The sequence below is a fragment of the Microtus ochrogaster genome, chromosome 6 (assembly GCF_000317375.1).
Source record: "Microtus ochrogaster isolate Prairie Vole_2 chromosome 6, MicOch1.0, whole genome shotgun sequence".
In the NCBI taxonomy this organism is placed as follows: Eukaryota; Metazoa; Chordata; class Mammalia; order Rodentia; family Cricetidae; genus Microtus; species Microtus ochrogaster.
The window spans coordinates 74,157,170-74,181,172 of NC_022013.1; the positions used below are offsets into that span (position 1 = coordinate 74,157,170).

Here is a 24,003-nt window from a genome sequence, read left to right on the forward strand (position 1 = left end):
TTGAAAATTAAGATACGGTAATTAATGGTTGTTTTAAAATGTTGGCTTTTTGGATTATGTAATACCAAAATGATTATTCTCATAGATTAAATTGTCTATGCAATCTTCCCACTGTGTAGCCGAGGTTGGCCTCGAACTCTCAGTTCTCCTGCCTCATCCCTGGAGTGTCTAGATGACAATAGCACTATGTCCCATATATGGTCTGTCTTTTATCTAGGAGTGGAACGCATAAACTCAATGACCCTCACTACATTTTAGCCTCTGCTTTTAGGAGAGAAGCATCCCGTTCCCACCGCAAGAGCGTCTGGTGTTATTTATGTGTATTTTGGGAACACGGTGCACATACTGTATTTTTGAAAGCCACTTGAATGTGTGTGTCATTTGATGTCTGGCGTTTAGAGTGTCTGCTCCACTTGGGAGTTAGTAGATAAGAACTCCGCTGTGCGAGGGAAGTTGTAACAATCAGTAGTGAAGCATGCTCTGGTTTGTTCCATTCTGTGGTGTTGAGGACTGAACCCAGGGGTTTTGGCCCTTGGGGTCAATGGGGTAGGATAAGCTACACTCCCAGCTGCAACAAAACTTTAGTACCATGTTTAAAAGGCTAGCTGAATTCACTGACAATTAATAAGCAAACAGCAATAACTTTTGGAGTAATATATGTGCAGATTATCTGGTCCTATGTTCTGCCTTTGTGACTCCTGAAGGTGCTTGGGAAGAAGCAAGAGCACAGCATATTATATCACATGCATTAGTATTAATTTAATTTTATTTTTAAATACCCTCAGATAGAGGGTAAGCATGTGTATTTTTCTGTGGTAAACAGTTCCCTGCTAACCCAAAGCCCCACCTCCCACCCCCAACACTAAAATGAACAATTGTGCAAAGGGCTGGTGATCTGACTCAGTTGGCACTCATGACGCCCTGGGTCCCAGCACCAGATAAAAGACCGGTATGGTGGCGCATGCATGGAATGCCGGCTCTGTGAAGGTGGGCACTGGAGGATCAGAAGTTCCTCATCTATGTAGCGATTACCAGGCCAGACCCTGTCTCCAAAGCAAAGATACTGTACTGTCATTGCAATGACGCAATTGCAAGAGCTATAACTAAAAAAAAAAACAAAACAAAAAACTTTGTAGTCATATCTGAAAGCATACTTCAGACTTTGTATTTTAATTCAACTCTAATATAGGTAAGTGAACACCCTATCTTTCTATTTAGTGCCTTTGAAACAGGGCCTATGTTCTAGAACCTAGAAAAATAAAGCTGTCATTTATAATAAATTATCTTTACAAATGCATATGGGTTCTGGGAATCACACCCACGTCCTCCGTAAGAGCAGCAAGTGTTCTCTGCCTCTGAGCTGTCCCTCCAGCCCCTGCCTCAGCATGCAGTCAGACTGCACAAGCCTCCCTCATTCATTCCTGTGAACCTCTTTAACTGAATCTCTGTTTAGAGACTGAGATCAAGTCCTGAGACTAGGGCTAGCAGGAAGCCTGCTTCTTCCCCTAGTGATCTGTATCCTGTCTCCTCCTGCACCCCTGCTTCTGAGGCACTCTCCCACTGAAGGAAGGCCACTCCCCCTGCCTTTTTTATTCCAAAGATTCCCAGGACTTCTGCTGGTACAGTTTACCATCTGAACATTCCAGAGTGCTAAGAAGTTTTTGTTGGGTCTTCCAAGTCTCAGGAACTTTGTGGGTCACTTCAATTCCTGGCTGTTTTGCAGAGTAGAATGTTTCCCCTGATGTTGGAACTTCTCAGCAAGTGAGGTGTATCTGATGTTTTGCCTACAGTTCACTGGCCTTTCCCTCAGCACCTGACACTATAGCCAACGTTGTCTTTTGACTGATGAAGAGGCAGGAGGGTATTCTTTGAATACAAGATAAACTCAAACAAAAGAACTGGTACCTTTGTTGACATGGTGATGACTTTCCTTCTCACCCTCCCTTGAGTAGAAGCCAAGTCTTTTAAGGATGTATTAACCTCAGTTTCTTAGAGAAAAAAATTCACACCTAGCCTATTTTGAACTTGGAGAAATCCTCCTGTCTCAACTCTCAGCCTGCTGGGACGCTTCTAGGCACATTATCTCCAGAATTTTTGCTGTTCTTTTTTCCTGAGACAAAGATTTGCTTTGTACTTGCAGTGGCATCTTTGTCCCTATTTTACCATGCTCGATTAGTCTTGAGAAATTCGACCTTAGTAGGAGCAGCCCACACACACATTCAGTGCTGTAGGGTAAAGTAGTATAAATAAAACTTCATGCTTTGTGGCTTTGAAAATGCTTGTTTTTATATAATTTTCTTCCTTCAATAAAGCCAAAATTAGCCATAGATTAATGAGGTTGGAGTAGGTGAGAATGTCCACCTGATGGACCCAGGAAACACAAAGAAGTCCTGAGAGTAGGGTTGTCCAGAGCCCCTTTTGGTATGGGTGACATTCTGATGATTAATGAGGAAGATGTGGGTTGACAGGATTCTCCCGACTCAGAGGCAAACACACTCTCAGAAGCCAAAGTGCAGGATGCTGGCATGGCTCCATGGTAGAGTCCTTGCCTCCTAAAAATGAGGCTGTGAGTTCTAGCCTGAGCACAATTGATCAATAGCTTAATCAATCAATCAGTTGGAAATGGACAAATTTTGAGGTACAGGGCAGGGTTGTTTCCTTTCAGGGTGAAGGCCAGAGTCGTGGCACATTTTTCTGATTTATTACTTAATAAACTTAGATAGCATCTTAGGAACAAAAGGTTAATAATCACCTTCTTATGAACTGAATCAATCCCCTTTCAATCACTACCATGGGAAACCAATAGTCCTTGTCCTGGAGCTCGCTAACAGCATTCAAAAATTTTGCCTAAAAGCAAAACTTGGTGAAGGATTCTGGTGAAGAGTTTTGGCACTCACAGCTGAAATATATCCATGGACATTTGTGTATTTGGTGCTGGATATTGAAGCCAGTCCCTTGAACATTCATGTTCTTCCACGGAGTCTACCCTCAATCTCTAAGATCATAATCAGTAGATATATATTAAAACTTAACTTTATCATGGTAAAAAACATAAATTTAAAACTTTAGCCACTTGTGTCAATTGTGTTCACTTGGCCAAGTAGCAGATCTTTAAAGTTCTGTCTTGTAACCCTTACACTGTGGCCTTGATATAGCTCCTCCTGCCACCAGCCCTGGGTTCATTCGACTTTTTGTTTCTATGATTGGGCAGACCCAGACACAGAACATAAGCATAGCCAAGAACAAGGAGGACCATGCAGTATTTTCTTCTGGTCCCAGGGGATGGAGCTCAGGAAAGGATGTAGCTGGTAGGCAAGTGTTCCATCCCTGAGCGAAATCCCAAGCCTTAGTGTTTAGCTTTTGTTGTGACTCACACTAATTTTAATATCCTCAAGGTCCATCCATGACATGTGGTATATTCCAGAACTTCCCTTAGAAGACTGAGTAAATATTCCATTGTGTGTATGTAGCTGATATTTTTTAATCCATTCATCTCTTGAGAGACATTTAGCATGCATCTACCTTTGGGATGCTTAAATAATGAGTGTACCTTTGGGTACCTGTCTATGCAAGATGCCATTCTCTGATTGAAGGCTAGACCAGAGGATCCAAATGTTCAATGTAGCTTCTTCACAGTCACCCTGGGCAAGTTACCAGGTCCTGTGTCAAGATGGAGAATGCAGCTTAGCTGTCGATCACCTGACATATGTAAGACTCTGGATTCAAACCCAGCCCCACCCCTCCCAGAATGCACTTGTAGTCCGTGTGAAAATGTATCAAGGAATGAAATGGCCAGTGAGGCCTAACTGTTTTTTGTAGTTTTTGAGGAATATCTTTACTGTGTTCCACGCCACTTTGTCACCTCTCATTCCCGCTAACACACACACACACACACACACACACACACACACACACACACACATCCTCATAAGCACGTGTCATTTCTTTCATTAGCTTTCTTAATAGCTTTGGGGTGACTGCTTAAACATTTCTTTGATTGGGGAATTGCATGTGTGCCCAAATTTAAAAGTTCTTTTGTTGATGTTTGTTTGTTTAATCTTTTACCTCTTTGGATTTACTCACAGGCAATTACGTAACTAGACAGTCTACATCGTATTTCAGTTTTCTAAGTTCTATATGTTGTTTTTATATTAGTTATTGAAGGAGTATTTATGGCTTTGGAATAATAGTAACTTACAGATGGTTATGAGCTGCCTGACATGGTTTCCTGGAACCCAATCAGGTCCTTTGCAAGAGTAGAATGTGTTCCTCACTTGAGCCACGAATCCAGAGCTGATGCTGAACATATTAGTTTTTACCATGTGCCATGTTGTTTTAATGCTTCTCATGATCTTAATTCTTTATCATCCCAGGACAGTAGGGTTTGCCATCACAATATTCTTTTCTAGACTAATAACTGAAGTGTTGGGAGCAATCGGGTCTTGGGAGAATTAGAACCCACAGTTATGACTCTGCCTTGGACATGTTAAAGTTCTTTGAAGCTTTTGTAATTTTAGGCTACATTTTTCTGAAGAGATTGTAGTTCGTGAACACTTTTTTTCCCCATTAAGTTGTTAAAATAAAACGAAAGTAGGGAATTAAGAAGAGTACAAAAGTTATGATTAGATAATATTAAGGGTTTTTAGAAAGGAGACAGTCAGGCTTAAGGCTTAACAATGCTTAGGGTTTTATCACTAGTTTCAGAAATCCCTGAAGTTTAAAGCTGGAGAGCCCAACTGTGCCGCGTCGCCTCCTGGTTTCTGTCTGTGACCCCTGCACCTTTCACCTGCTGCCCCTCATTCCCACACCTAGCTCTACTGTTCCCAGACTGACCGTGATAATATCTGTTCTTGTGTCCTGTGTGTCACAGACTCCTTCTCTAGCTCTCATGGGGAGAGGCTGGTTTTGCTTTTAGTTTGTTTGGTATTTGAGACAGGGTCATTTTCTGTAGCCCAGGTGGGCCTGGAACTTGGAGCCATCCCACTGCCTCAGCCTCTCCAGGGCTGGGATTGCAGGGATGCGGCCCCAGACCTGGCTCTCATGGGTGTTTTGTTTGTTGGATTATATTTATTTATTTATTTATTTATTGGTATGTGTGTGTATGTGTCTGTCTGACTGTCTGTCTATCTCTGTGTGTATCTGTCTGCCAGCCTGCCTGTCTGTCTGTCTCTCACTTTCTCTCTCTTTCTCTCTCTCTCTCTCTCTCTCTCTCTCTCTCTCTCTCTCTCTGTGTGTGTGTGTGTGTATGTGTGTGTGTGTTCATGTAAGCTTCAGTGCATTTATAGAGGGCAGTAGACAACTTTATGAGTCATTTCTCTCCAACATGTGGGTTCCTAGGGATGGCAGCAAGCTCCTGACCCACTGAGACATCTAGGTTTCCTGTTCCCTGGCTCTGATGTGAGAATGACAGTCTGTTCATATAAACTTCTCAACCACAGAAGCCGGCAGCTCAGAACTGGTATCTTTTCTCTTTCTTGTTTCATAACAATGAATATTTTTCAGAAGGAGAAGAACTTTCCATTCTTACTACAAAAGAACACTGTCACATTCTGTGACCTCAATCCTGTCTTACCTTTGACTTTTCTAGCTCATTTGTAGAGATAAGCACACGTTACCACACTTCTATAAGGTTGTCTCTGAGGAATACTCCTGTAGCCCAGGCTGACCTTGAACTCAGTGTGTGACTCAAGGATGCTCTCTGAACTTATGGTCCTCTGGCCTTCACTGCCCACTAGGCCTGTTTTTATCCAGTGTTAGGATAGCCCCCAGGCTAAGTAAGCACACTACCAATTGAGCTACACCCGGAGCCTGTGGCTAGATTCTGAACATCCTTTCCCAGCAAATGTGGACATGTCCCACATTGGGTCCCGATGACCACTCTGTACCTCTTCACTTAGTTTCCATTTGAGAAAGGCCAGAGAGGAGTGAGAGACGTGAGTGCACACACACACACACAGCTTACATGCGTGGGCAGGCAGAGGTCACATCCTTTGCCATCTCTTCTGTCTCTGGACCTGGAGCTTACTGATGGGCGGTCCTACATCCACCTCCCCAGCACTGGGATTGTAGGAAGCTGCCTCTGTGCCTGGCTTTTTAAAAGTGAATACTGAGAATGTGGAGTTAGTTCCTCATCCTTGCACAGCGAGCTCTTTGACCACTGACCCATCTCGCTAGCCCATCCCTTCTTTTCAACTCACCTGTTGTAGAAGCTGAATATGTCTACTTGCTTATAGTTTGCAAGAAGAGAAAAGACGATGTTGGATATGGAACACAGCAGCTTTGGAGTTGTGGACAGCTCTGGTGTGACATCTTCCTTGTGGCAGAGGTGACCCTTCTGTAAGGACTTCTGTGACTTCATCCTTACCCTTATAGAAACTTAAATACTGGGGTAAGGGTGAGGGGAAGATCACTGGGAGAGTACTTGCATAACAAATGCAAGGCCCTGGGATTTTTGTTTCATTTTGATTTTTGAGACAGCGTCTTATTGTGTAGCCTACACTAGCCCCAAAATCAAGATCCCCCTGCCTCAGTCTCCAACGTGCTGAAATACCAGGTGTGTACACCACAGGTATCTGCAACAAATACGTTTTTAGTAGACATTTATCACAGCCCGTCAGATGTATTTTAGAGCCTGCCCTGGTGATCGTGGAGTCCTTTCTTTCCCTTCGTGAACAATAGCATTATTCTAGGATCTTCAAAATGCTTTGTGTACAACACGATACCCGTTGCTTTGGTGACATGCTGTTTGTTTCTGTGGAATTAAACTGGCCACAGACCACAGTGGCAATGAGGCCAAATGAAGGATTTCTTCCCGAGGTGCTGAGAGATTTCACTCTCTCAAAGCAACCCTATCCTACCCCACAGCTGCCCAGGTCCCATAAGGCTGACACCAGCAAAAGACAATGCCAAGATCCACCCTCACCCTCTCATTCCCGGGGTCCTGTATCAGGCTTCAAAAGGCTCTCTCTGTCCAACAACTGTAGCAACAAGAGCTACACAAAGAAACTGCTCGGAGGACAGGGCATGTACAATGCATTTTTCTACTTTGAATGACAGTCAGTAATGAGTTTGAAAAGATTAGAGTTAAGTAGAATCGCCTTGTACTTAAAAGTGCAGGCTTTGGAGCAAAGCTTTCTGGGTTCAAGACCTGCCTCTGGCACCTGTGAGCTGATTCCGGTGTGTCTTCTAGTCTCCTGGGCTTAAAGCGCCCATCAGCACTGTAGGTGTTCCAGTGAGCACATCCAAGGGTAGCTAGCACCAGTAGTGTTTTCGGTTGCTGTTCTTCGTGTTGGCACCTGGATTTTCAGAAGTGCCTGTAGAAATCACTGGGGTGATGTCAGGATGTCTTGTAAAGGGAGCAACTGAATGTGGAGCCTTCCCTCCCTGGACTGCAAAATGACGGGGATGAAACAACCGGAGAGTAGTGTCTCTCTGAAGAGAACTTACCAGTAATACACTCAGCATGTGACCTCATTAGCAAGGATCTGATCTTTCCAAACTTTACCCTTTGCAATCGTTTTTCTAAATGTTCTCCCCACGCGTACATTTCTAACATACATCCATGTAGACACATAAATTTCTAACATACATCCATGTAGACATGTACATTTCTAACATACATCCATGTAGACACATACAATTCTTTTTTTTTTTTTTTTGCTTTTTCTAGACAGGGTTTCTCTGTGGTTTTGGAGCCTGTCCTGGAACTAGCTCTTGTAGACCAGGCTGCGTCTCGAACTCACAGAGATCCGCCTGCCTCTGCCTCCCAAGTGCTGGGATTAAAGGCGTGCGCCACCACCGCCTGGCGACACATACAATTCTAACATACATCCATGTAGACAATACATTTATAACATACATCCATGTAGACAATACATTTATAACATACATCCATGTAGACATGTACATTTCTAACATACATCCATGTAGACATATACATTTATAACATACATCCATGTGGCCATGTATTGGCTAGCTTTCACATGAGGGAGAAGGGAGGGTTTCTTTTCTTTCTGAATATGAACTTTCCTTTTTCTTTCTTTCTTATCTCTTTTCTTACTGTCTATTTTTTTTTTTTTTTGGATGAAGAGTTGGGTCATAGACTCTGCAATGAGACAGTAAAGAACAGAATCCCTGAAAAGTCAGTGGATGGTGTAGCTACTATGGGATGCTCCTTGAAGGCGGATTACTTAGGACAATGAGGCAAAAGGTTCACCTGAGCCCAAGGTCAACCAGGCCACATGTTAAGATGATGTCTTGAAAATAATTTGATAATGAGTGCTCTCTATAGTCTGTTGACTTCACTGTGCACAACCCCAGAATGTCTCTGTCCTAATGGATTGTATAGCTGGGGTGGAGGGGCAGTTCGCCTGAGAGGTGAGCATCGGATGAGGTTGTCAGCATCAGGACCCTTAACTCAGTCCTGGGAACCCTGGGAGAATAGGTGTGGAGATACAAAATGCAGAAGACCAGGAGGGAAGAGAATGGTGCTTCCTGGAGCCTCCAGACCCCCACCGAGTTGTGAGATAAGGTGTTGAGCATTGGGGTATCAGTATAAACAGATTTGGGACTGGGGCAAGGGTGAGGGTTTTGACAGCCTTCTGTTACAGTAAGAGCCAGATCAGGCTCAATGGCAGTCACCCATCTGGGTTCCTGTGAGGGGCAGGGAGTGTTTACAAGGAGGTGTGGCTCATATGTCTGAGATTCACTTTGTAGACGGTCTAACCAACGATGGGCCTCTGTCCTTACATGGTCGCCTCCTTAGTGACTGAACAAATTGTAGCGTTGCTGGGAAGACAGCAGTGTGCTTTGCAGTTCTTCGAGGAGTGAGAGTCTCTCATTTTCACATCTTTGCATGAATTTGCAAAGGTTGGCTGTCATTTTTGTGTTGTGTTGTTGTTTGGTTTGTAATGCTAGGCTCTCCCTGTAGCTCTGGCTGTCTGGTACTCACTTGCTTAGATCCTCCTGCCTCTGTCTGCCGAACTCCAGGCACGTTTCACTACACCACCCTGAGAGTGAGCTTTACTTCCTTCTCAAGCTCAGATTCCGGTCTTCAAATGGAGATAGGGAATAATCGTGGACCCTTATGGTTGCCTTCCTTCGTCTCAGAAGTGGAATACACAATTTTTCCCCCATATGATTCTTACACAGATCCAAAGCAATGTGGTTCTTTGCAATTCAGAGAACTGAGACTCCTAGGCTCACATTCATCCAGATAAGCCAGGGAGCTGAAGTGTAAAGCTAAGCCTACTGCTTCTCCCTCTCTTTGTTTCCTCCTCTTTTCTTCTCTTCTTCCCTTACTCATTGCTGCCACATTCTTTGCTAAACCATAGTTTAGCTAAAATGGTAAAGATGGATTCCCAGTGGCCATACATGATTCTTCCCATTTCTCTGTAATCACAATACAGTGTTTAATTAATCTTAAAGAATTGCAACAGAAAGAAATAATCATTCTAGGGAAATTGAGGCAAGGTGTATCTTATTTAAACTGGAAAAACAGTCAAGGCCAAATAATTTGCTCTTGTTTTATGGCATGTTACCACTGCTAGTAATTTCTCATTCTGTATAGAGGATAAAGGCCTCCCTCTTTTGTTGTTTGTTTTTTTGTTTGTTTTAGACAATCTCTGTAACTCAGGCTGCCCTTGAACTCAACTCCTGGGGCTGCAGAGGATGACCTTGAGTTACTTAACTTCCTGCCTCTGCTTCAGGGTGCCTAGCTTAAGCTCACAGGCCTGTGTCTCCCTGTCTGGACCTCATGCATGCCAGGTTAGCATTTTTCCAACTCAGCCCCATCCCTCTCTCTCTCTCTCTCTCTCTCTCTCTCTCTCTCTCTCTCTCTCTCTCTCTCTCTCTGGCTCAGCCAACCGCTGACTTGTGGTGCTTTCTAGTCTCATTTCCTTAAGTCATATTTCCTTTCTATTCAGGAATTAAGCCTGTGCTTCCTGTTCAAAATTCAATGTGCTGTCAGGCCATTGTGGCCCTTATGCTATAGTTCAGCTCCTGGGAACCTATGGGGGAAAAAAAAAACACTGGGTGTGGCTGCCTGTACCTGTGACCCTAGTGAAAGGGGGAATGGGTTAGAAAAGAAGAGGGAAGGGCAGACACATTTCAAGAGAGTCCCTGGAGGGAAGGGCGGACACACATCAAGAGAGTTCCTGGAGCTTATTGGCTAGTCAGCTTAGCTGAAAAGAAACAGTGAGACCCAGATCCAGTGAGGGCCCCTGTCTCAAAGAAGTAGGGCTGAGAGTGATGAAGGGGACAGATGGCAGTGTCCTCCTCTGTCCACCCCACACAGGTGTGCCTACACATCAGTGCTTCCCCAAACTTCCATGTAGACTGATGTAATTGTGACACATAACAGGTTGCAGACAGATAATAAAGAGCTCATATTGTCTAAGCTCAGCTATAGATGGTAGTGGTGGCATTTCCTATTTTATGTGGGAAAAGCTGAAACCACTTAGGAGCAAAAGGAAAATTACAAGCAGGAAATGAAGAAGGAGAAGGAGGAGAAGAACAAGAACAAGGAAAGCAAAGAAAGTCCCATTGTGTTAGAAATGAAAATAAAACACAAACAAACAAACAAACAGAACAAACGGGTATTACAGCACAAGGGGTTTTCCTCCCTATCCCTTTTCTGGTTTTAGGGTATTTAAAACAAGACTATTACAGATTATTGCCTCATGGCTTTGATGCTCTCTCTGTAATTGGGAGCCAAAGTAAAGCCCGTTGTTTTTAAAACCACTTAACACTGCAGAAGAGTGGTCTAAACACCCACTTGTAGTGCCCTCTGGGTCACCCACAGCCATTTGGTTTTGTTAATAAACTCACAGCAAGTAGAGGAACAGACAGTGGCTTTGGAGTCAGCTCTACCTTGAAGACTGGAGCATGATTGGAAACAAGAGCTAGCATAGGTCTTCTAGATGCAAGGGCGTGGCTGCCCTGTGGGGGTGTGAATCATATATATTTTTATTTGGAGATGCCATGCTACTTTCCATCATTTGGCCCTTTCACTGCCAAAGTGACTGAGAGGAATCTACAAATTATCCCCTGGCCCTCTAGGCGGGCGTCCAGCACACACCCTGTTATTCCATCCACCAGAGAGCTGCAAGATTCTATTAAGCAGGAAGTGAGAATATTATATTGCCTGCAAACTAATTGTACAAAAGACTGAAGTAAGTACCTGGAGCCCTGGGTGCTCTGAAAAGCAATTGCTCTATCGCTCCGCTCAGCCTGGTTTTAGCGCCCCAAGTTTCCATGTGGATCCTCCACCTTCTGCAACAGAGCACATTTCTCCAGCTGTTGGCCAAACCGGGAAATCTCCAACCCTGGCTTTAGGAGCTGCCTATTCAGTCCCCAGCACCATCTAACAAATGTGTCCCAGAAAACTGTGAGCCATAATCTGTGAAAACTGTCTTCAGTGAGAATGCTGGGCTGGGAAATGTACCTTCTGCTGTGCCCTGGCTGCTTTTATCCAGGATAAATGGTCCCCGTACCCAAATATACTGGAGATTTGAAATATTTTTGTTATTTATTTATTTATTTTGGTCTAGTTTCTAGTTTTGGTGATTTGGAGGAAAACAAGTGTCCCATAGAGAGGCAGTGGTCCAGTGGGAAGAAAGCCTTTGAACCTTTACCAAAGAGTCTGCTACATTGTTACCCAGGTGCTTGGGCTGGTGGATTTCAAATGTAAAGTGTCTTTCTTTAATTGACTCCTAAAAGCACCAGGCAAGGCATTTGAAGGCTAAAGTCTCAGGAGCCTGTAACTCCGATCAAAGATGCTGGTGGCTAGGTGACCACAGACGACAACGGTGTTGTGAGGAACTCCATGGGAGGCCTTGAAAATTAGGCTTCCCTCTAGCAAATAACTTATTTAGAGTGATGTTGATTTGTTTCCCAAATATAAACCAGAGTTTATTAGTCAGATCAAGGTTATCATCTTCGTGTAGTGAGACTTCTCTAAGACAGAGTGTTCACAAGGATACCCAATCCATTATAAACAGCTTCTTTGCACCTAAATTGAATATATATTATATATGTATTATATATTTGTATATGTATATATACATATATATGATGTGAACATGTAGGACTGCTTTGTGAACAAGGAATATTTTTAATAAAGGTTCATTGCTTCCCAGCCTGACCTTAAACCTCTGATCCTCCTGCATCCACCTCCAGGTTGGAAGCCTATGCCACTACACTTGGTTTTTAAGTGGCAGTGGAGCTGAACCCAGGGTTCCCGCATGCTAAGTAACATTGTCCCTGTAGAGCTGCACCCCTGGCCCCATTGTGGGAAGTTCTCATAAAGACTTGGCATTTCCTGTGGCGCTGGGAAGACTCCTCCACACCAATGTCATTGCTGACCCATTTCTTCACAGCGTAGGTCAGACGGTTTTCCCTGTGTGATGTCATTGACTTTCCTGAGCGGAATCTTTGTGAGCATAGGCGTATGTGTGCATATGTACGTGTGTGTGTGTGTGTGTGTGTGTCTGTGTGTCTGTGTGTGTCTGTGTGTGTGTATGTACATGTGAACATGTTCCCATGGAGGACAGAGGTCAACATTGAGAATAGCTCCTCAGAAACTGTGCACTTTTCTTCTTTTGAGACAAGTTAATCACTGACCTGTGGCTTGCTAACTAGGCCAGACTGGCTGGCCAGTCAGCTTCAGAGATGTTGCTGTCTCTCCCGCCCTAGTTCTGGGGTTACGAGCACAGGCCACCACCATCAACCTGGCCTCCCTCTCCTCCTGAGTCACCAAAGCCTTTGGTTGGAGATAGTCACACGTCCTAAGAATTGGCTCCTGTCCTCCACTGTCTTCCTGTCTAGTCATTCACAGGCGTATGCAAAGGGCTGACAAAATATGACCGTCTGTATCAGATGACAGTCCTCAAAAGATAGGCATCCCCAGAAGTCATTTCCTTCTAGAATGGTCTGAGAAGTTTTCATAAATGATTGAAATGGAATTGGAGTTGAACACTGAGTCTGGGAAATAATTTTAAGAAGAAAAGAGGGGCAGAAATAGATCATTCTCAGAGGGGAGTCTTGAAGGACATACAGCAAAACCTGAATAAATCAAATTGGCTGCATCTGGAGGTTCATGTGAGGTAATAATTGTTCCATTGCTGCAAAAGCAGATGAGAGCGAGATTGGGAAAGGAACGTGTGCGGCAGTCGGGTGGCTTAGATTTAATTCAGAAGGACAGCAGTAGTGTGTGTGTGTGTGTGTGTGTGTGTGTGTGTGTGTGTGTGAGTGTGTGTGAGTGTGCCCACATGTGTGCACCTATGTGTAATTCTGAGTGTCAAATGTAAGACCTTACATTTGCTAGGGAAGTGATTTTCTTTTCTTTACTTTATCCTATTACTTATTACAGGGTCCGCAGGCCTAGAACTCATGGCAGTCCCAGTGCCTTATATTCCCAAGTGCGGGGGGGGGGGTGTATTGTATTGGTGTGAACACCAAGCTTAGCTCTTTTAGTTTAAATTGGGGAAGAGACACAAACAAGGCCTTCATGGGAAGAGACAGTGCAAATGGCATCCATCCCGGACTAAAGCTAGGAGGGTGGAGGCCAGTGATCAGGACGATGGTACAGGTTCAGGTGTGAGCCTGCACCTGACTGACAGAGTCCCTGTTCAAAGTGTCCTGCTGTGAAGAATGAGGATGTCATCTCCAAAGATGGATGAGAAGACACAGTTCTGTGTGGTCGTGAGCCAGGTGACAGACATTTGCACCACCAAGTTGAAGGCATGGGGTGGACATTTATGCCTTGCTGGGAATGTGTGTGTGTGTGTGTGTGTGTGTGTGTGTGTGTGTGTGTACATGTGTATTACCTCATGTGTATTACGTCACACTAGTTTTAAAGACGGGAAATGGCCAGAAATGACATTTTTTAAAGTATTTTCTCCAGGCTTTGAAATTATTTTTCAGTCCTTTCTATGAGAGAGTTACTTTCCTTTAAAATAAATATAGAGAAAATCATAGAGAATATAAGGACCTGGTAGCTGAACACTGAACTAGCTGTCAGCCAGGGTGATGGCCACTCAGGAGGCTGAGGCAGAAAGAATATGAGGCTCAGGCTAACCTGGGGAAGTTCGTGAAACTGTTTCAAAATAAAATTCAAGAAAGAAAACCAGAACTGGGGATAGCTCATTGCTAGCCTTGTATACTGCCGCAGGGTCCCAGGTTCTATTCACAGCACCGCACCAAAAGCAAAACCAGAAACACACACACAACACCACAGCACCATTCTTTAGATGCAGAATAGATGTCTGGGGACATTTGAAAGAGACAGCTCAGATTTCAAATCTCTTTATTCTCAGCTTTGACCAAGCCAGTGTTCACTTACCTTATCATTGCCTGTCTCCATCATCGTCATCACTATTATTATTATTTGTGCATGTGTGTGTGTGTGGTCTCCTTCCACTATGTTATTCAGGAATGAAACTCCGGTTGTTAGGTCTAGACAGCCTTTACAGGTGACCTAATTTGCCAGTCCTTTTTCTGAGTAATATTTTTCTTAAAAATGCTTCTTAATTAATATGAGGAGAGCGAATGCCAGTGCTCCTGTGTGGAGAGCAACAGACAAGGACGTGGAATTGGTTCTGGGGATTGCGCTCACACGGTCAGCCGGCCTTCTGCAGCTAGCACTTACCCAGATGAGCTATCTCGCCAGCCCCTGAGTGATATTTCTGAAGAAGGTGATGGCGAATATTCTTGCTAATGCAGTTAATATCACTTCTATTATCTAACCTCATTTTAAAAGTAGTTGCTTTGAATTAGAATGCTAATTTAGCCAGTCAATTTACCTCAAGTTATAATGCTCAAGACTTTTTTTTTTTTTTAAGTCATGCATACTTAACCAATTTTCTGTAGTTCCAAGCGGCTAGGTTACCACTTCCTGGTGAATTAGCAGTTGGCGCGTGGTGGAGTGGCCGAACAATCCTGCGAAGCGCTAATGTCCTATTTAATGAGGAGGCATCAGTCCACAGAAAGGTAGTCAATATAAATCAGTGTTTACAAAGTGTGATTAACTCTGAAATATTTCATCAATGCTGTGGTCCCAGGCAGCCTCCTATGCTAATTACTTGGATCTGCGCATGTTTCAGGGGACTCGATGGACCCTGAGTACAGCAAGCGTGGAACAGCAAAATTGCAATTATGCCCGGACCGTCTCCTATGACAATTTATGCGTTCGCTGCGATGACCTCCCCCTTCCCAAGAGGGCAATAAGCAGGATGCATTTTCATTAGGGTACTAATGCACTTAATCACGAGGGGAAAGGGTTAGGAAGTAGCCGGAGACCTTCAAGTACTCCACGACGGGGCTGATAGTGGAGACAGTCTTTATTTTTCAAGGCAGCTTCTCTACACGGCCGTAGCTACCTGGAGCACACCCTCCACATTTCATTGTCTCGGAGAAACACTGGAAGTGTAGATGTCTCGTTACGTGCTTTGTATTTCAGATCATTTCATATAGCTAAAAACAATAAAACCTGTAAAAGTATAACCTGAATAGTTCGTTATTATCATAATTCCATGGTGTTTGGGATGAGTTATACAAATAATGTAGCAAGCACCATGAAGATGGTGGCAGCAATGGCAGCCATTATTCCCATCACCCTCACTCTCAGCATCACCAGGGAGCATGCTGGGAAGAATGTCTAGCCAGAATAGCAGGAGAGCGATGTCGCGCCCTACATGCCAGGTGCTAACAGAAATGCCCCACAGTAAACTTTGGATCACTGAGTTCCGAGAGGTCTACACAGCAGAAGGACAAGCACCTTGTCCCAAAGCATGCGTCTCTGTAGACTTGCATCCAGATGTGACATTTTGTTTGTGTGTTTGTTGTTGTTTTTATAAGATTCAGTTATTTTATTTTATGTGGGCCTATGTGGGCCTGCTTGTCTGGATGTACCAGCAGAGCCCAGAAGAAAGCATCGGATCCTCTGGAACTGGAATTATAGGCAGTTGTGAGATGCTGGGAATCAAACCTGTGATGGGGGAGTGTCATATATCAATCTGTTGATTTCATTGGTTAAGCAATAAAGAAACTGCTTTGGCCCTCATAGGTTAAAACATAGGTGGGAGGTGTAAACAGAACGGAAGGCTGGGAGAAAGAAGCTGAGGCCATGATTCTCCCACTCCAGGCAGACGCAGGTTAAGATCATTCCTGATAAGCCAGCTCGTGGGCTACAGCAGATTATTAGAAATGGGCTAGTCCAGATGCGAGAGCTAGCCTAGAAGAGGCTAGATAGAAATGGGCCAAGCAGTGTTTAAAGGAATACAGTTTCCATGTAATTATTTCGGGGCATAGAGCTAGCCATATGGGCGGCCGGGTGCCGGGGACGCAGCCCCACCGCTCCTATTACTTCAACAAACCTGTATCCTGGGCAAGAGCCGTGAGTGCTCTTAACCATGGATCCATCTCTCCAGCCTCTGGTGTTTACGTTTTCATAAGCATAGACTGATGTGGGAGTGTCATATATCAATCTGTTGATTTCATTGGTTAAGGAATAAAGAAACTGCCTAGGCCCCTTGATAGGCCAACCCTTAGGTGGGTGGAGTAAACAGAACAGAATTCTAAGAGAAAGAAGTTGAGTCAGAGAGTCGCCATGATTGTCCCATTCCAGGCAGATGTAGGTTAAGATCATTCCTGGTAAGCCAGCTCGCGGGCTACAAAGATTAATAGAAATGGGTTAGATTAATATGTAAGAGCTAGCCAATAAGAGGCTGGAACTAATGGGGCCAGGCAGTGTTTAAAAGAATACAGTTTCCATGTAATTATTTCGGGTATAAAGCTAGCAGTGCAGGCGGCCGGGTGCTGGGGACGCAGCCCCGCTGCTCCTAATTCAACAATAGACTGCTTTGGAATCTCTTCTAGAAGACTGTACTTTCTGTGGGTCAACTATTTCATGATTGTTTGCTGCCCTAGTTTCACATGTAAAGCAGTCTTGCAGACTATTCTAATACAAAAATAATTCAAATAGATAATTATCATAAGAGGCTAATATCTGTCTCCTCCCCTGTTTTTTTTTTTTTTTTTGTTGTTGTTGTTTTGGAAATAGTCTCACTGTATAGCCCTTGCTGGCCTGGAAGTTATTATGTAGACCAAGCTGCTTTGGCCTTCTGGCAAGCCTCCTGCCTCAGCCTTTCTGAAAGTGCTAATTTATGTCAAGCTGCTTCCATAGAGGTGTATTTTATGTCTACAACAGCATATCCAGCTTCCTGGCACGTGTTACATTTCTGATGACTCTCACTCACATGACTTTGGGGGTTGGGGATGGCAAAGTTAACCTTGTCTTTGGGGTGCCTCCCTCTCTCCTGACCTGTCAATCTGACTGTCTCTTTCCCTCACACTGTGCACTATAGGTAACATAGAGTACAGCTGCCCGGCCACCAATGAATGTGAAATCACGAAGCGCAGACGCAAATCCTGCCAGGCCTGCCGCTTCATGAAGTGTCTCAAAGTGGGCATGCTCAAAGAAGGTAAGTGGTTCTGCCCAGAATCCTGTGTTCCGGGTTGGGGGTTGAGGGGGGAGCAGTGGCCATCAAAACAGGGATCAAGACCAGTTCCATCAGAAAAGGTGGGTTAGTGGGTACCTGAATCTGATTGCCAGATACTCTTAAAACCCAAGTTTTTAATAACTCATGGCTAGCAGTTTGACACCAATCAGAAGGTAGTTCCCTTCTGGATGAACTGTGTTTATGGGCCTTTGATCTTTACAGTTTGCAGAGGGAAGAAGATGGAGGCAAACCAAGAGGCTACTCACAATGCACACCCCCTTCTCAATTCTTTAAACCATTTGGGTTAAGGTCATCCCTATTGTTTTCCAAACTCCTCTTTAGTACTTACTCTCTCTGATAGAATGTACTCATGCTTTGATGCTCCGATTGTTTTAAGTTGGGAATAGCACCCACAAAAGAAGATAGAGTCGGGGAATGTGGATTCTGTGCTAAGCACACTGAATAAGCTTCCATACTCAGTCATTCTTGCCACAGGAAGGGAACCCATTGGCTGCTGAGGACATTCCGTTATCCCACATGTCCTGACATAGTTGTATAGTTAAGCTTTATATAGTTAAGAACCCTCCTAGGGGGAGGTATTTTTTAAATGAATCTCTGTACATGCATATTTTATAGATATTCATTTTACATACTGCACGTAGACTTGCCTCTTTGTATTTAGAGAGCCCATTGGAGTTTAAAGTCAATATTATGTTTTCAGAAAGCACCAAGATGAGCATGCGGTCACGGGAGGAAGCTTGACAGTAAAGCTAGGTTAGTTATCTATAGACGTGAGTAGATTCTGCTACATCGGAATTTATGTATTGTCACTACAGATCCCTGTCCCTCGCCTTTTGGTTTTACATTTGAAGTTCACATATTTGCAGATGAGAAGGATGAGTCTCACTAAATGTGTAGTTACTAGATTTGCACAATTCCGCCGGGTCTGTACCTGTCCCGTGCATTCTTGGTATATGCGGTATCATGGGGGAAGGAGCGCAACAGATGGAATACAGGATTGGGGAATTCCTGCCCTATTCAGCTGGCCTTTATTCATCTACTGGATGAATAAACCCCTTCAGTTTCTCCATCTGATCTTCAGCTTGGCTCTTTTCTTGGAAAACAGCTGTCAGCAAACTTACAACTTTCAAGTGTTGCAGGAAGGTGATCAGGATAGGGTATCCAACAGAAAAAAAAGATGTGCAGTGATATGATCATATATATGTACTGAATATAGTATATGAATATGAAGGGGAGAGGAGGATCCCATAAGGAGGAAGGATGTAGAGGCAGGCCCATTTAGGCTAGCTCAGGGATGAAGGGGGTTTGTGAAGACTGATGCCAGGGTAACACTGGAAACAAAGCTGAGGATTGGGACTTCTCATTTCGGGGCTTTTGGTCATAAGTGACCTCTGTTTGGTTTCCAATCCATCTGCTAAATTTGCATGCAGCTCCTCCCACCCAACAGATGCATTTCCAGGCATCCTTTGCCACACAGGTTGCGGCTGGTAAATATGCACATGAAATTGTCTAAAGGGTAACTTTTGACAAGGCTGAACACGTGACTAAAAGGCCGACCTACCTAACTGAAGTAGAAGCCAGATATCTGTAGGTCAGTGGTTCTCAGTTTTCTAATGCTGTGACCTTTAATACAGTTCCTCACATTGTGATGCCCAACCATAAAATTATTTCCATTGCTACCTCATAGCTAATTTTGCTACTGTTGTGAATCCTAACGTAAATTTCTGTGTTTTATGATGTTCTTAGGCAACCCCTGTGAAAGGGTCATTTGATACCCAAAGGGGTCAAGGCCCACTGGTGATGATGATAATGATAATGATGATGATGAACTATTTTAAGATTTTAAGTTTGCTTAGCCAATGCCTTAAGTCATCTGGCAGAGTAGCGTACAGAATTTAATTCACAGGGTGGACCCCTTCCCCGTTTTGTAGAAAATCTCACAAAAGCATAATTTAGAATGTTATAAGCGATGGACAGTTCGGTTTTGGTCTTGGTTATATTTATATTATTATTTACTCTGATTGGGGAGATTTAAACTAAACTTGTGCTCAAAAATAAAAGTTAGTGAAAGGGTTCAAACCCCTGAAAACAGAGGAATCATTCTGTTTAAAAGCAATCCATTTATTTGAATGCAGCAAAAGTCAGGTATCAATGAAAGCCTCGTACTCCGATTTTGTTTTCCAATAGTGAAGTACATAGAGACAGGCCTCCATGTCTAGGGAGATGGGAGTTTTTGATTAGTCTGATTTCAATACTGTAATTTTCTCATCTGCGTGCCGTTTCAACTTTAAAGATGAACTGCGACGAGTCTTTTCTCTCAGATCGCGTTTCTCGAGGTCTCTAGGAGAGGGTCTGAGGGAGGTGAGAACGACGGCAGATGTGTGAGCAGCGTTTAATTAAACGTTGTTGCTCAGAATAAACTGGGCCTTGCTTATCTGTGGTTCGCACCTCTTCAGCACTTGCTATCAGGCCTTTAGAGGACGTGTTTTCCCGGGAAGTGCTGCAGTGGCTGCCATGCTCAAATTGTAATTTATTTCCCATTTACTTCCTCATGAACACGCGGATGGCAAAATAGCATTTTTCTGAGCTCGTTACCCTTCTCTCCAGAAGCATAGATAGGATGGGTATGAGTGAGTATGGATTACTGTTTTCCTTTCTTTTATGCCTAAAGAATACAGTGAAATATTGCATTGTACCCTGCATATAAATACACAATTATGCCCGGGCATCTCCGTGGCTCAAGGCTCACTCCCTAAGCCTAGAAAGGGTGATACCCTCTTAAATGTATCTTTATGGATGTACAGGGATTTGAGTCCCGTGCAGTATGTCAGAGATCATGGTGTAGTAAATCTATTCAAATGTAAACCTGTTCAATTCAATTACCAGTCCGTAATAAAATTTGCTACTACAACCCCCGTGTTGACCACAGCAGTCCATACAGGCAGACGGCACAGCAGGTCTGGAAATTGACAGGCAAAATCTAGTTAAACAAAAAACAACATTAGTTCTCGAATCTGAGATGAAATCAGATTTCAACAGCCTCGATGGAAACCTTCCTTGCTTTAACAGGTATCTTTTATTCAATTCGCCAAGTGTACCATAAAGCGCTGCCTGAGGGGACAGACAGAGGTTTTCATTAAAAAGCAGGCTTATAGAAAATGAGGCCTTGACTGTTTTAAAAAAATGATAATTCTTCATCATACTTACTGGCATTTCTACTAATTGAGGTGTGTTCCTGTGAGAAGCTAAGCGTAGGCCCAGGAGTGAAAGGGATTGGACGGATTTGTGGATAAACTAATTAATACACAGGAATAAATGCCTGTAACTTCTGTTTCCCCATAAGCTGGCACCAGGAATCTAAGTGAACTAGGCTTGATGCTTGAGGTTAGATTTTTAAAAAGATTTCTTTTTATTCTTAATCATGTGTCTCGGTGTGGTGTCTGCACATGAGGACGGATGCCCTTAGAGGCCAATGGAGGACATAAGATCCCCCGGAGTTAGGGTTACAGCTGACTGCAAGCTGTCCAGCCTGGGTGCTGGCAACTGAACTCAGGTTCTTTGGAAGAGCAGCAAGGGCTCTTAACTGCTGATCCATCTCCCCAGACCCCAGATTAGAATTTTTGAGTCAAATAATTGTTACCAGTTAAGGAAGCTGGGAGCTGATTCGGTCAGTAAGATGCTTGCCATGCAAGCCTGAGAACCTGAGTTTGTTCCCCAGGACACCCAAGAAGCTGGGTATAGCAGAGGCCTGTAATCCCAGAACTGAGGGGCAGGCAAGAGAATTCCTAGGGCCTGCTTTCCAGCAAGTCTTGTCAGTCCATAAATTCAAGATGTGGTGAGAGACCCTGCTACCCCCCCCCCCGCACACACACGGAGTCATGATTCCGAAAGACAGCTGCCATTGACTTTAGCCTCTACACGTGTGAGTACCCACAGTCTGTGCTCTCTCACTTACATATGCATGCATGCTATTGTTGGGCACTCACATATACAGACACGTGATTATGTGCATATATACTCACAGGAACACATACACACACACACAGAGGAACATGCTCATTCATACCAAAAAAATACTTACCAGTTGAAACAAACAAAATGGTTCTAGTCAGTACTTGTGTTGGAGAGGGGAGAAAATGTCACATAATAACAAAACTTAGAGAAGCGCTGTTGAGCAAATTCTACTGTGTCTGTGCCATCTGGCACACTAGCAAGCTTGTCTTTCTCCTGTGCTGAGGAGTGTCCTAATGGACCAGCATCATTTTTCCAGTATTGTTCAATGTTGTATATCAGAGGAAACATACCTGTAACATATCTGCTGTCCCCCCAAATTAGTCAGAGTGGACCTGTGAAGAATCTGGTCAAGATGTACTTCTTTTTTTTTTTAATTTTTCAAAGAATGTACTTTTAATTAGCACCATCTCATGTAAATGCTATCTCATTGCACACTGGTTTGGTTTCTCTTTGTTGATCACATAGAAAGTCATCCCAAGAAAACCGTAATAATTTTGTGGAGGGAGAGAATCCGCTGGTCAAAGGCTTGAAGGGAATTTAACTGTTATTGGCACAAAGACTTTTACACTGACAAGTGTTTTTTTGTTTTGTTGTTATTGCTCTTTGTGTGTTTGTGTATGTACATGCATATGCATGCTTGTATATGCGTGTGTGTGTGTGTTTCCTTACATAAGACAGACTCTCAGTTAGTAGCCCTGACTGGCCAGTATTATACTCTGGAGAAGGAGCTGGCACCAAACTCATAGATCTTCTTCCTGCTTCCACCTCCTGTGCTGGGATTAACCCCTGGCAGTCCATGCCTTTTCTTACTCTAGTGTCATGTGCAGCATATTCCCTAGTCATGCCAGGGCCCATGCCAAGTGTGAATGACTCGGGCAATACAGCGGATGAACTTTACTTTTCTATTCCAAGAGAATTTGCTCTCTTTTTGACATCAAAACAAACAAAGTCAACAACAGCTACTAGGGCTGTGTGTGGTTGCACCTGCTTGTAGTCCCAGCACTTGAGAGACAGAAGTAGGAGGATCAATTCAGGAATGGCATGAGCTACATTAGACCTACTTTCAAAAAACCAAAAACAATATTCTCCACCCACAATGCCCTGGTGGCCCAGGGAAAGGATCAGTCCCCTGTCAGGTCAGCTAATGTTGCCAGAGACAGTAAGACTCAGCCTTTGGGGCCAGGTGGACCTAGACTCAAGGCTTTGAGATTCAGTGGATGCCTAGATTTTCTTCCTGGAAGAGCGATGAGTTATGACATTTCCCCAACTTGCTGGATTTTGCATGTAGAGCTTCTTATGATGAGCAAGAGTTTCCAAGCTCAATGGCCACATTCTGGGCTGCGATAAGCAGGAAATGCCAGGAGCCTGAATCTGAGCATCACGTGTATATGTATGTGATGCATACGGACATGCATATGATATTGACCTGCTGCATGGTCCAGTTTCATGTAAAATGTGTCCTCTCTCTGTGGCGATGTTTGTGGCTTCCAGAATGCTTTGCCAGGATTTTCATAAGAATATCTGGAACATCTGTAAGGGAAGTGACGTTCCAGTGTTCATGATATAGCTTAATCTTAATCTGTGTGCAGATCAGAGAGGATCCCAGTATTGTTTCACATCTCCCGAGTTTTGTGTGTGTTTGCAGTGTATGGGTGTGTGTGTTTGGTTGTTTTTGCATGTATGAAGGTGCACATGGGTGCATATACATGCTGGTGCAGATGGAGGCCTGTGGTTGACATCTGGAATCCTCCTCAGTTCCACTTTTGAGTTTTCTACATTAAAACAGGGTCTCTCCATGAAACCCCAAATTATAGGTAGTTCATGGCATTTACTTGGGTTTCTGAGTATTTGAACTCTCATTCTCATGCTTGCAAGGTAAGTACTTAAGCACCAAGACCTCTCCCGTGATCCCTCTTTTCCCTGTTTTAAATTGGACTAGAGACTTCTATGCAACCGGATATTTTCCTCAACAACATTATGCATGAAGAAGGCTTCTCACACTTGTTCAGCTTCAGCATAAAGGAAAGGGGGGAGGAGAGGTCTGAGAGGAGGAAGGAAGAGGTAGCTTTGTAGCAGAAAGCCACAGGACAGACACTCACGTTGATAAATCTCAACATGTGGTCCAGATTTTCCCTGGAACCTGACAAGACACTGTGCTATCCTCATTGCATCTGACTCCCCTGCTCCCTGCACTGGAGTGAACAAGACTGTTAGGTTCTGAGACTCTGTGTCGTCTTCTGTACCTGGAAGAAGGTGCAGGTGTACCTACCCCTTCTCTTCTGACATTATGCAGGTTCCGTTTCCAAATGACATCATGCCTGTAGGAGCATTATCCTAGCATATGGCTTCCAGACACTGTGATAACAAGGGTGGGAATGATGATGATGATAGTGATGATGATGGTGGTGACGATGACGATGACGATGATGATGGTGATGATGGTAATGATGGTGGTGATAGTGATGATGAC

The 24,003-nt window shown here is 43.8% G+C and overlaps 1 protein-coding gene across 8 annotated transcripts in view; it reads left to right on the top strand.

Annotated features, from left to right (window-relative positions):
* Nucleotides 1–24,003, top strand: part of Esrrg (estrogen related receptor gamma) — a 613,611-nt gene that overhangs the window by 448,994 nt on the left and 140,614 nt on the right. For all 8 annotated transcript variants that reach the window (XM_026779823.1, XM_026779825.1, XM_005348853.3 and 5 more), the window contains one exon: nt 17,364–17,480. In XM_026779823.1, coding sequence (XP_026635624.1) covers nt 17,364–17,480 — 117 coding nt within the window. The remainder of the gene's footprint in view (nt 1–17,363; nt 17,481–24,003) is intronic.